Genomic DNA, 13,940 nt, shown 5'->3' on the forward strand with positions numbered 1-13,940 from the left:
TAAAGACAAAATCTAATGTAAAAGCAAGTCAACTTTTTGCTGGTGTACTTGTAAACAAGTGGTCAGTATTGTTGTAGCAATTGTGTCATTGTGACAAGTGCTGATAAATTGTCAGTTTCATGAACTTGCATTATTTTCTCAGGTAATAGTTTATGCGTGGTATGTTGCATCAATTTTATCCTTAAAAGTGAACATGAATTCTGTAATCTCATTGGTCAAACATCACTTTGATATGTCACATGTGTATAGCCTATATGCTTACACTGCACTGTTATTAAAAGCAAGGAAGATATTGCATTCCTTTTAGAAAGAATGCCAAATTACATCCTTCCACAAAGTGTACCAGCAGTCAGGATGGTGTAGAATTCATATTCTCTGAAGGATAGAATTGTTACTCCAGCTGGTTCTCACAAAATATGAGAAATATCTGGTCTGGTCCCGAATGGTACGGCACCAGTGACCAGACCATAGATGATTCAAGGAATACGGCACCAGAACATGGATATGTTCCCTTATTTTGCGAACAACCAGGGGGTAGCTAATATAAGTTCTCCTTCCCTTCATGTGTGCCCTAGATTCTGTTTCAAATATTAGTTTGCATTCTTAAACAACTATTGCAAGTCTGTATGCAGATAAAAATGTGACCAATGCTACTCTATAAGGGATGAAATCAAAACTCAACCGGCAGTCAACCGCCAGTTCCGGGCGGTTCTCATTGTTTAGGACAATAGCAACCGGACGGAATCGCTCGGAGTTCTGATTTCATCCCTAAGTAGGCCATGTTGGTTATAGGACAAATGTTTCTGAAAGCTAGCATGTGTTACCCCTGTTATGGTGATTGCAGCACACTATTGAGGTTAAGTTTTCCATGTGCAGCACTATATGGAGTGCTATTCAAATGGTTCTTCACATTTGAACTAGCGAGACTGCTTGCTAGCCGATAAACCAGGAACCATTGCCCGTAACTGAACTGAACCATCTGAACAGCACTCTGCATAGCATTACATATGGAAAACCCAATTGTAAACTGGGAAATTGTACTGGGGTACTGTACGTAAGGGAATAAAATGTGCCACAGGGTCATCAAAATTGGTGACCTAGTTGTTAGATGAACTTTGGTAACTATTCTACAAAGTTTCTGAAATTATTAAGAGAAGATATGTTTGTGGAGTATTTTTGTCATTGACTATCAATAAAACAAGTTTATATGCTCAAAAAAACAAGTACTTTGTATTGCAAATTTCAATTAACTTTTGAATGGAAATTATTTAAGGATCAAACTGTTCCTACATTTATGGTGCAATGTTAACAAATAATTCTTATCCACCTTATTGAAAGCCTCATTCTCTTGAATTAAGTTACAGATAATTGTTGTCAGAGATGGGTGCACTTTTTAATTCTAATACAAAATGAAGAAAAAAACAATGGTTGAGTGCCAATAAATGCTTCACCTTGGAGCATTCAATCGGATTTGACTGAGGTTGCATTGATTCCCTCATAATTGTCAGACCTGGGGACTCACTGGTCAGGTAAGGCTGTAAGTACCCTTCTTGGGGAACTATGGAATATGTGATAATCTTGTTTATAAAGTACACAAACTAATAAAACACCACTACTATTTGAAGTACTTTTAATATGTTGTTTGTCATCATTTTATTCTTGTTACAATTTACTTTTACATTGTTAAAAAGATCAGACTATATAATTCTTATTTGGAAATGGTTACAAATATTAAACAAATTTCATGATGCAGTTTACTAGAATAATAATGGTAAATATGAGTTGTTTATAGTAGTCATAGTTCCTGAAGTTACCATACATTGAATTATCCAACATGACCTCTATGGCTACGCTGAATTTGGAAATGTTTATCACAACACCAGCAACTTTTATGAGAAAAATTAAAGAAAGGTTACATGTACATTCGGAATGAGTTTCGTAAAGGCTGAAGCAGTTTCTGCTAGTTGTGGGTTGACATGATATGCTCAATTTGAGGCTACTGACCAGAAGTATTGATACTACGGTTTATTCAGTTGAGCCACCTGTATAAGCCATGCATAGCATTGTATTCTGTCAAAGCATGAGTTCCAAGCATTATAACCTCTTGTCTAGAGAGAGAGATTTATAAGTCAAGTGCCAATCGCATTGTTTTCCTGATATGCGTGTATAATGCATAAGCCCAACAGGAGCAAAAGCACCAATATTCTGCGCAAGTGTAATGATTATGATATGCAGGATGGTATTTGCAGCCAATTTTATAGGGGTCAACTCCCACAAATAAGCCTCCAAAATATGCCCACATGAAGCTCCAACCCCCTAATTTGCCCTTGTTTTTATTTCTTTTCGAAGTTTTGACCTAATTTTCAATTTCAACCCCCTCATGAAATTGATCCAAGACCACACCGATGGATCATTCCTCACGTAACAAGTAATGCACAATTTGTAATGACAAAGAAACAGCAAATTTGTTATAGAAAAAAAAGAAAGAAAAAAGTTATCAAAAATAATTATGCCTTGGATATCTTCTACCCCTTTAAGGGCTGGGGTATGAGCGTTTGGACAGTATTTATTTTGGGACATTAGAGCACATCAGACATATCAATTGCATTCTGAATACGAAGAATGTCATTCTGATATCAAATAATTTTGATTTTTGAAATTAGCAATTTAATGCACATTTTATGGCAAATCATTAAAAATTGATATTTTTGATATTTAACAGTATTTGAAGTAAACTTTATAAATCTGATGATTTATACTTAAAGTGTATGTAGGTGGGATGAAAAGCCGACGATCAATTGAAAATTTTGACCTTTCAGTATTGAAGATATGGATTTTTTTCCCAAAACACCAAAAAAAATTAGGTCTTTTTGGGAAAAAATCCATATCTTCAATATGAAAGGTCAAAATTTTCAATTGACCGTCGGCTTTTCCTCCTGCTACATACACTTTAAGAATATATCATTAGATTTATATAATTTACTTCGAGGACTGTTGTATATCAAAAATTTGAAAAATATCAAATTTTTATAATTTGTCATAAAATTTATATTATATTGTGATTTTCAAAAATGAAAATTATTTGATATCAGAAAGACATGCTTCGTATTCAGAATGCAATTCGATAGGTCTGAGGTGCTCTCATGTCCCACAAAAAATACTGTCGTAAAACGCATAATAAACGCTCATTTTAGATCCCTTAAGGAGATGAATAAATTCTATACTACATGCCTTGAACATGTAGCTCTAAAAATGCAATTAGACACTATCAAAACTGTGCTTAGTCAATTTTCTTGTGGTTGGTTTGGTTGCGCAGATTCGGAAATATATTAATACTAGATTTTGCGGTTCTCGGGTTAGGTGGTTCTTGTTCTCTAATTACCCAACACCCGTTACCCATATAGGCCTACTTGCCCTGACCTTTTAAACTACTAATAGGCCTCTGCATGTGTGCCGTTTTGGAATCCGATGAGATGCAGCTGCACGATTAACCACACTGTAATGCTTTCCGATGCTACTTTTCGCCCGTCGGTATACTCCATGACGACATCGCGATACACGCATTTTGCAATCTAAGCGTTAACAAGCCACGCTTACACGCGATAGTAGCTGCTGGGCAGAGGGAAGGACGGACACGCCATGATTAGTATTATGATGCACACCATTTGCATGTACTCTTTTCCTTACACAACACAATACCACAACATATTTAGTTGATAACATGATGATTAAAATTGGAAAAGAGGGAATCACTTTTCTTCTAAAAACCTCTGGGAAATAATCACACACACTTATTTTGTTGTAATTTAGTAACACTGATTGGTCAGCTCATGATGTATGCAAGCCATACCTGGTAGTGGTACCTTTAAACAACTTATAAATTCTTGGCACTATTGACAAATGTGTCATTTAGTACTGGCTATACACATAATGACAATGAAGTATTCAGTCTGGTCAGATACAGGGTGTCCCAGAATGATTTGTACCGTGTTTGCAAAAATAACTAAAAATAGAAGACGGGCAGTGTATCTATTTTTGATACCAGCATTATAATGTGGGACATGTCTCCTACTTATTCTGTTAATTTCAGCACGCTACCTTTATTTGTTTTGGCGTGGCATGCAATAATGTAAAATCGATGAAAAACGACTCGCATACCTTTGAAAAATGGCACGATACGATTAAATGAAGAACGTGGGATGTTTGGCACAGTATTTCGACGACAACTACTGTTGGGGTTGCGCCTTAAAGCTTGCCGGACAGCTGCAATGTTCGCTCTAGTTCTTACAGTCTTACGAGCACCTGAAGCTTCACTCTGCCGATTCCTGACAGTTCCGTGCTCGTCAAACTTCTTTACATTATACACTATCGTCTAATGAATCTTCTTTGCGTCTCAACATAGCTGCCGGTTTGCCAGTAAGTTTTTGAAAGAAATCCACGCTGCTGTACAGTAAATTGAGGAGCCTTCTTTTCTGTACCACAACCAGTTCGATCTCTGCAAGCATTTTAAATGACATGGACCTCACACCACAATAACCATATTTAAAACTACCGCCAAAGAGAGACAGCTGGAGAGAACGGGATTAGGCCACAAATCCTTAATTCCATATAATGATTGCTTCGTAACGTCATAAATAATAGATAGATATCGGCTATTTAGTGGAAATATGAACAGGGCACAACTAAAATACCTGCATAACTTTTTTCCAAATAACTTTGTGCTGAACGGTTAGTAATGTTACAGATTTTCAAAATAGGTTGCGTTGTCAAAACTTAGAATTCGCCATTTTTACGCAACCTTCTATAACTTCTACTAGAAGCGTCCAATTTTTAAAATCTAAAAAATCTGAGAAAGCTAAATATATGTAGAACTTAAAATGCAAAACAATATGACCATTTAACATGCCCTTTATACCTAAAAAATGCCATCTTTCCCGGTATAGATCATTCTGGGACACCCTGTACTTCATAAAACAAGACCATTAAATAGATGGGTAGATAATAATCAACAATATCAATGTCCGTAGGCCTTTTTGAGTAGAATGCAGGAAAACTCCTACTTTACCTGGGTAGGCTGGATTCAAATTTTTTCAGTTTCCCCAGGATGCAATTTCATCTTCTGACCCTTAATTTACCCCATAGGATAATACAAGGGTAAAAAAAATAAATATGTGCCAATTATGGTGCTGGGAATGTACTGAATACTTTTGAAAGAAGTATTTCTAAAAAATGGTTAGTATGGGAGCAAAGAAGCCATAATTTTAGGATAAAACATCCTTGAGAAAAGATACCACAGGGCCAGTTAATGAAAATAATGACTACTTGCCAACATAATATACATACATAATCCATGTTTATGAACTGTTAGCCGAATGTGTACAGAGATTGCTGTAGGAAAAGCAAGTTTTATGTGTGCCATTTACAGATACTTTTCAAGAACACCAAACAAATAAATAAATCAACCAGTCACTTTTTAGGAAATACATCAGTTTGATAAAGTGAAATTTTTTATCTAGATGTGTATAAAAGTTCAACTCTGTCTATTTAATTATATAGACATTGATCAATTACTGCAATTAATATCTGCCTTAATATTTGTGGGTCTGTTGTACAAATTAATCTTTGAGTCACAACTGACAGCTTCAAAAAATACCAGTCACAATAGGCAGAATAACAAATTCTCGATCATTCTGCGTCAGCGTACTTTTCATAGAATAACACGATTGCGCGATGTGCATGACCGAATCTGTGTTTGCGCTGTAAGCGCCGCTTTTTGCGTTGTACGCTTGCCGCAAATAACTGTGCAACCCAAGTTGGCTCTCATGATCAAGAATTTAATATTTTGACTATAGCCCTCAAAATATGAATTTGAAAGGGCAGCCAATCCAAGACAATTTCAAAATGTTGAAAAGGGCACCAAGGCAATTACATGGTTTTCAATGACTTGAAAACAGACAGAAATGCAGGGCACCAAGGCAACACTATAGGGCATCGACGGCAATTGCTTTCGATTAATTTGAGGGCAGGCAGTCACTTCAGAAAATTGATTCAGCTTAACTGCACTAGGCTAGCTCTTAAAATAAGTGTATACTTTGTTCAACTAATAGGCACAATAATATGCATGTCAATAAAGTCCCAACTTAAATGCTTCTGTAAATCACACAAATTGTGTAGGCCTACTTGGTGTAGTTGCTGCCACCAACTGTTTGTACCCCACAATGTTGAGTATTAACATTCATTAGTTGACTAAAGCACAGTATACAATTTTAGATATATTATTTCTTGCATTCACATTAGAATGCTATTGCACTCATAAAAAAAATGTATTTGCTCAATTCGCCAGCGAAGTGGTTACGTAACTCCCTGGTAACTGGATCACGCACCTTCTGGAATTGACAGTACATGCCATAGACTTTGTGTTGCAATCATTTTGATCATGGTGCAGAACTCAAAAGCGTGATCCAGTTGACATAGTGATAATCGGATTACACGCAACACTTCGCTGGTGAATACCCACCACAGAGCTGCTGTGATAGGGCTCTGAACCTTGAATATATATAGTATAGGTTCATACTATAGTGATCCATACCCTTAAAGGAGTTTTTCGTGATCCTAGCATCCTCTTTTTATGACATCTTTCAATAGATAACCACAAAAAAAGTTTATTACCAAAATTTTAATTGATTCTGATTTTGTATTTGCGAGTTATGCACAAGTTATGTGCGTTAAACTGCTCCATAGGCCACTGTGTTGAATTACGTTCTGAACGTAATTCAAGTTTGGCGATTATTTTTGCTAAATGAATTAATCTGCAAGAAATTTCTTGTACATAAACATTATATAGCCAGAGGTTTCCAGCGGTATATAAATTTCAACTTGTGAGGCTGTGGATCACGAAATGCCCTTTTAAAATGTCCAACTTCAATTATTGAAATGTTGTGTCTTGAGAAAAAGCACCTGCTATCCTGAAGTCCTCATCAACAAGCACACAATACATCCTTTGAGGTGTGTGCTGCGAATATGGCGCTGGTCTCGGCACTGATGTGCGTAAGATAAATTCACGTCCAGCTGGTCGTGGAAAGTCAGGGACTGAGCTGTGATATCGTTTAGTTTTGCTGTGTTCAGTTGTTACCGTTTCTTGAGTGTCATCTTCATTCTCAGGTAGCATATGAGCAGACTGTAGGTTTGAAAAAAGTGAAAGTGCAGTGAGAGTTACAGGAATTTGATTAATATCTGATGAACAAAACTGACACAAAAATTTTGTAAGAATCCAACAGTTTTACTGTCCAAATGTTACAAAGTGTTTAATCTCCATGTTAAAAAAGCTACTGTCTACGAAATTACTTTCTGGAATTGCATTATTCCATGCTTTTAGTAATTTAGGATTAAAATCAATTCTCCATAAAACAGTCTGATGTAATTTGAAACTAAAGATGATTTTTTTAGTAAAGTAAATACAAAATGCCATAACCAACCAACCAACCCTGTTTGTTTGTAATGATCACACCAAGTGCTACTGTATGAGTGCTTAGGCAATCACTGATCCAGTAACATGTTATCAGTCTGGAGGTAAAATGTACAATTTCTATCTGACATTTGGCCTCTCTGAGCTACACACTGTAAATGGTTTAGGCTGTAAATGGTTTAACCTTTATATTATTTGTACAATTTCTCTGCTAGCCCTTACAACATCAGATTCCGGATACAGCAATAAATCATCAATCTTGTTCTTTCCTCTTGAAATCTCATAAATTGTGTGGCATACCTCAGGGTCAAGTCATTGGTCTACTCCACTAGTACTTACCCTCTGAGCTGCTGTAAACAGTCTATGTATAATAACACCAGCAGTTCCTCTACTAGCCCCATCAACATCAACTTCTGGTTCCTCTAGTAGAGATGTCACAAATCTCTCCAACTCTTCCCTTGTTTTAGGACTCAGTGGTGTCTCCCCTGCTGGTGTTGGCACCTCTGGGCCTGGTAATGGGGCAGATGCCTCATCTGGTGTTGAACATGTACTCCCTGTGCTGTCAGCAGGTTTTGGCAAGAATTTGTTCTGGAGTGACTGATGACGGGCAACAATGATTTCAAACAGGCTGAGTTGTTTCACAAGGTCCTGTATATAAATATTAAATGGGAGCTGTGTTTACAAATGATTGTCAGTAACTTGGATGATGAAATTTCTGTATATTTTCTGACAATAACCGCTATTAACACCTAATGACCTGTAAATAACCTTACACTCAATGTCTTCAACATACCATATGCCATCCTCCAAGTTTCTTACAAAACAAATCCATCCATTCAATATGCTACAATGGTTCATTACTTGAATCTGAACTGAGAAATAGTTCCATTAGTATCACCTAAGACTTCTACGTGAAAATATGACAAGATTGTCCACTGTGACCTACCTCATATTTCTTTATATCTTGTATTGGAGACCTGGTGATTCTGGATGCAGTATTCACCACCATTGGAAAATGAGATTTTAAGGAGTCTACTTCTTCTATTCCTGCATATTTTTAAGTAAATAGATAATATTACATTTACAATGAAGAATCAGGTAAATAATTTATTATTGAGGATATTATCAATTTGTCATCAATTAGTAACATTGGTTTGACACAAATCCAGTTGTCAATTTGAAAGCTTGTGACTATATGACCATATTTAGGTTTGTGTCAAAAGCTGAATTTACAATTGATTATTTGAACAGTATCATGTGACACCATTGAAAAGCAATGTGACTGTTATAAAAGTGATGGTTATCTACTACCAGCTCAATGCTCCTGAAGACATAATGCAAAAAGAACATACTTGAAAATTGCTTTCTTAAAAAAGGGAGCCGGTATATACCGTATAGTTTGCAAAGAAGTATAAATTTGCTGCCATGTAACCCCTACCTCCGATGCACACCTGCATCTCCTTGCTCACCTGATTGTTCTAGTGTCCTTAGAGCTGCATGTATAATTACTGGCATGAGATGCAGTACAGCTTCTCCAGGTAATAGTTGTGACAAGAAATGCAACACTTTTTCTGCTTCTTTGGTATCATCAAAAAGTCGCCTCTGCCTATGCGCTGGTACCGGCTTAGCTTGGCCCCAAACTTCCAACCATGTGTTGCCTGGAAGCTAAAATAGTAAAACATACACACAATAGTGTCAAAGATAAGAGTTCATTTTGCAAAACATATTCAAAATAAGAATGAAAGAAAACCCACATCTTTGGTCTTAACATAAATTTTGCATGCATTGCCTCCATGCTAGACACATATGTAGATGACAGGCCACCACATTATAAGAAAGAGAATTGAAAAGTATACGGTATACACATATTTCCAAATAGAAAATCTTTGTAATATATGAACTCATGACAAAAATGACAAGCCCGTAGATTATTGTATTTTCCAAGTATTATTATAATAGTTTATTATTTAACCTATCTTTAACCAGAGTTGCCCCTTAAGTAACTCGTACTGATCTCCACGGGCCCTGCAAAATAGCATGGTTCTAGAAAAGCAAATCTTCGAATGAGGTCTTCTTTAGAATTGATAGTTGAAATTCAATTATTTTTGGAATACAACATTTGTATAATAAATAACAACCATGATTTATGAATAAAAACAAAACCATTTATATTTTGCTAGTTCACTCATTACAGTATTCCTCAACAGTAATTAAAAACTGAAAACATCCACATATTTGTATGCTAGTATTGGTGGCGTATGGGCTATATAGTAACAAAATATCCTACTACAACATTACCTGCATTCTTTGAGATAACTGGCCCTTGATTGTTGGTTTCCTAGATGACTCATCTTCCTTAACTTCATCTACTTCCATGGCATCCTCAGCATCTTCTGTAACCATGGCAACTGCCATATCATCATCATCTTCTTCAATCCAGTCCCTGGGTGAGTACCATCTGACAAAATCTTCAAGAGAACAACCAGGATTGGCAGCCTGATGAAGAGATAATTAAACAAAAACATGATTGAAAAATGGCTTTAAAGCAATACGCAATTAAAGGCACACAATTGCTCTATAGATTGCTTGAAATATCTTTTTGAAACTTTAAAATCAAAATGGTAATATCTGGATGCTTTATCAGGAAAATGATTTACCAATATATAGATCAGAAGACACTGGTATGTCAAGTAAGGAAATGCTATCACTTGAATTTGCAGCAGCTTAATCGCAAGTCCCTCTGCAATTTTGGTTGAGACTGAATCACTAGTACTACTTGCACAATAGCAAACCACATTTGAGCACCTGTAAGATGTCTCTCAATATACTAAGATAATAAACATGTTTTTAATTACAAAGTTTTGAATTAAATCAAATACTGGAACTTACATTTTTTGCAACTTGCTACGTTGCGTCTGAAACCATCAGACTTCATCAGGCAACTGACCCGCTGGGCTGGTCATGTGACACTTTGAGACGGCTAGGGATCGTCTTGATGGCCCGGTCCCATGCGTGAGATAAGTTGTGTCTCAGTCCCCCTTTCTTGTTAAGTGACGGCTGCTCTACTCTCTCCCAGATGGCTTCCTTGATGTCACATGACCAGCCCAGCGGGTCAGTTGCCTGATGAAGTCTGATGGTTTCAGACGCAACGTAGCAAGTTGCAAAAAATGTAAGTTCCAGTATTTGATTTAATTCATAACTTTGTGATTTTAACGACTGGATGACTGAGAATATTCACTATTATGTTTTTAATGAATTGACACACCAATGTAATAAAAAATTTCAAACTGACCAGAAGAGTTCACACCCCTACCATACTTATACTTTTACTGTGATTTTCTCAATATAAGACATATCCTTTTCCAAGTTTCAAGGCCAACACAAATGCATTATTTCTAAATGTAGGCTATTAATCATTAAGATGAAACAGTGTCCCTTTTCTGTTTATAAGTCCCTTTCTACTTCCAAGTTAGAAATTTGAAGCTATAAAACAATCAGTGGTTGCTCATTAGTTTAACTGACCTTAAATGCCTCCATATCTGATAGTAAACAAGCACTTTGCATCTTGGCTCTAAGCTCTGCTCCTTCAACTGTTGTACCAAGCTGGGCTAACACCTCGGCATGTTCTTCTAACATATCCTCTGTCATTGGTGCTGGATCCTGTCAATTCATACAGGAAAGTCTACATTGTTAATGTTTCAATACATACATTTTTGACATCTTTTAAAAGCCCAATTGCTCAAGCAAGTCATTCATGGCAGATCAATTGATGATGCCTGATGACCTCTTGTAAAAGATTTATACCATGTATCCATAAGTATTACTGTTTGGAATGCTAAAAAGAAGCCATGGATTTACAGATGATGAGCCACTTAGCCACCAGAAACAAATTTGTTCAATCTTTGGATCGACCGTCGATGCTGCTTCGATGCTTGTTATTAATGAACTAACAACTAATTAATCAGTATTAATGCTAAATTTATAATTTTCGATATCAATACAGGCAAAGATTTATATGTTATCACAAGCAATAATGGTCAATTAATTGATTTCATAAATAGTAAGGATCAACCAAGCATCGATGGTCGATCCAAAGATCGAAAAAATTTGTTTCTATTACGTTATGATTGGTTCTTATTGGGAGCAATTATAAATGTCAGTTAAGGTTTCTTAAGGGCATCCATGCAGTGCCACACAAGGGCTATTGCTTTTCATCCTTCACCCATTATTTTCAAATATTTTTGTTAGTTTTTGGTTAGTTATATTATTATAATCCTCATTGCAAAGTCTACAAGACTGGCAATTCTATACACACGACTTACCTGAGTAACTGGTATATAAAGACCTTCATCTCGATACAACAACCCCAACTCCCCACATTGGGACAACCTTCCTTCCGGTTTATGTTCAGCCTCTCCTTCTTTCTCTTCCACTTCCTCCTTTTTCTCCTTCCCTGATTCTTCCTCAAACACATCATCATTTTCGTTTGATTTGGAAGTCTCACTCGCAGTCTTATCTGCATCACTAGGTGAGTCTTGTGTTGACTTCTTGCCTGATGCAGAGATCTTTGTACTGCTTTGCTCAGTAACAGGGGTCTGGTCATCACATTCATAAAATTCATCGTCACTGACACTATCACTTTCACTTTTTAAGGATATCCGTGTGACTGTCATCTTTGGTGATTCATTGTTGTCTTTTGAGGTGACAAGATCATCGCTATCATTGCCTTTACTTTCAGAGTCACTTTCTGAATTATAATCTCCAGGGTAAGGGACATCTGTAGGACTACTGTCGGTTGTGGACAGACCTTGTTGACGTAGTCGTTCCTCTCGTGCAATTTTCCTATTGATACAGCAGTTTAACATCTGTGGGCATTAAAATGGTTTAGAACAGCATTAAAATACAAATAATGATATTCAACATGTTCAACACATGATCCACACACACCTTCCTAAAATCACGTTCAATGACCTTGTTTGGCTAGTTTTATATATCAAATTATATCCACTAGCAGTTTCCACTATTTTTGCTTAATGCTGAAAATACCACATAAGATCCTATAGACGTTTGTGAATAACAACAATTTCTTGTAGTTCAAATCTGTTCTGATCAGCAGTAAAGGCAAACATTGATGAAACTGATAATTTGTAATCCAAAATACATCCTATTGTCCTTTAAAAACATACCGTGTCTGGAAAATGAAATGCTCATAGGGCAGTGTTTATAGAAAATATAGAAAGGTAGTCAAAATGGAGGGAAGGAGGAAGGAAGTGAAGAAACAAGAACAAAAATTAATATATGTTTACCTGTAATTTTTGGTGTAATAGACAACATCCCATGTTAGGATGTGTTGAGTCTCCAAGTCTGTGAAAACAAAAGCAAAACTATAGGTTAAATATTAAATCACATAACCAGGTTTTTAATAGTTCAAATTTTCTTGCTGAATTGCATTTCCAGGTCGATGTACGTACTCATCTCTCACAGTCTGGTGCTAGAGTCACAGGTTTCCAAGCATTGTCATCAATTCCATCCTCACAAATTTTTCTCAGGATACTCCAGTTTCAACTCCTGCACTCTAAAAATCAGAACTCTTCCCATATTCTTGTCCCATATAATCAGGTTTACAGTAAATTGGTCTCCACATAAGCACCTTGATTTTGATTTGTTGGATAACAAGTTACATATTACATATCTAAGAGGCTTATACACACAGAAACAGACATATATCCAACACAATACCCTAGGCTGATTAGAGACAAAATATTTGGATGGCCAGTTCTTACCCAGGAACAAGATAATTATTTTCCAATCTGTATCTCATCTCCAATACAAATTCTTGCCATAAATGAGCTACGGCTTTAAGTCCACCATGGCTATGGTTGACAACACACAATAGAATAGCCAGCTTATAACTCAAACTATCCTCTGACCCAGTCTTGAAATGCCGATATCTATCTTGACTATCCGATGAGGAAGAAAATGAAGGCAGTTTCTCTTTAGACTCTGTAGCTTCCACATCACCTGACTTTTTCTTTTCATCTTCTGTTTCTCCTTCAGCAGTATTAGCATCTGGAAAGAGATACTACACACAGAAACAACAAACTTGTATGAAAATCTTGATATTTTGCACAAGTTCAATGTCATTTAATCTATCTTTGTAGATCTTTGCTATCTCAAATGTCAACAGGAGTGGATTTCATAAACATTTTCGTTTCATCCCAAGTCCTTGAACTCTTCACAAGTCCTTCCATAAGATTTGCATGTTAAAATTACAATAGGTATAAGGACTGATTGCCGATTACCAAATTTCATTTGACAAGTTACTTATTTTGCTTTATAGCAATACATGTGATTTTCACATTCAAATATATAATTTCCATTCAGAAGAAGTCAAATAAATCTAGAACATTTATAGCAGTCAAGTTAGCTCAATCGATAAGGCGTTTGACTATGGTACGAGAGGTTACGGGTTCAA

General features: G+C 36.2%; 1 protein-coding gene across 1 annotated transcript in view; it reads right to left on the reverse strand.

Annotated features, from left to right (window-relative positions):
• Positions 1 to 4,968: 4,968 nt before the first annotated feature.
• The window catches only part of LOC140155891 (rab3 GTPase-activating protein catalytic subunit-like), a 30,142-nt gene continuing 21,170 nt past the window's right edge, over positions 4,969 to 13,940 (reverse strand). The window contains exons 13-21 of the mRNA XM_072178892.1: positions 13,249 to 13,547; positions 12,772 to 12,829; positions 11,788 to 12,330; positions 10,988 to 11,125; positions 9,764 to 9,961; positions 8,935 to 9,130; positions 8,412 to 8,512; positions 7,805 to 8,113; positions 4,969 to 7,177 (exon numbers count right to left, since the gene is read on the reverse strand). Of these exons, the coding sequence (XP_072034993.1) occupies positions 6,926 to 7,177; positions 7,805 to 8,113; positions 8,412 to 8,512; positions 8,935 to 9,130; positions 9,764 to 9,961; positions 10,988 to 11,125; positions 11,788 to 12,330; positions 12,772 to 12,829; positions 13,249 to 13,547 (2,094 nt within the window). The 3' untranslated portion in view covers positions 4,969 to 6,925. The remainder of the gene's footprint in view (positions 7,178 to 7,804; positions 8,114 to 8,411; positions 8,513 to 8,934; positions 9,131 to 9,763; positions 9,962 to 10,987; positions 11,126 to 11,787; positions 12,331 to 12,771; positions 12,830 to 13,248; positions 13,548 to 13,940) is intronic.

This window comes from Amphiura filiformis, chromosome 6 (genome assembly GCF_039555335.1).
Source record: "Amphiura filiformis chromosome 6, Afil_fr2py, whole genome shotgun sequence".
NCBI lineage: Eukaryota > Metazoa > Echinodermata > Ophiuroidea > Amphilepidida > Amphiuridae > Amphiura > Amphiura filiformis.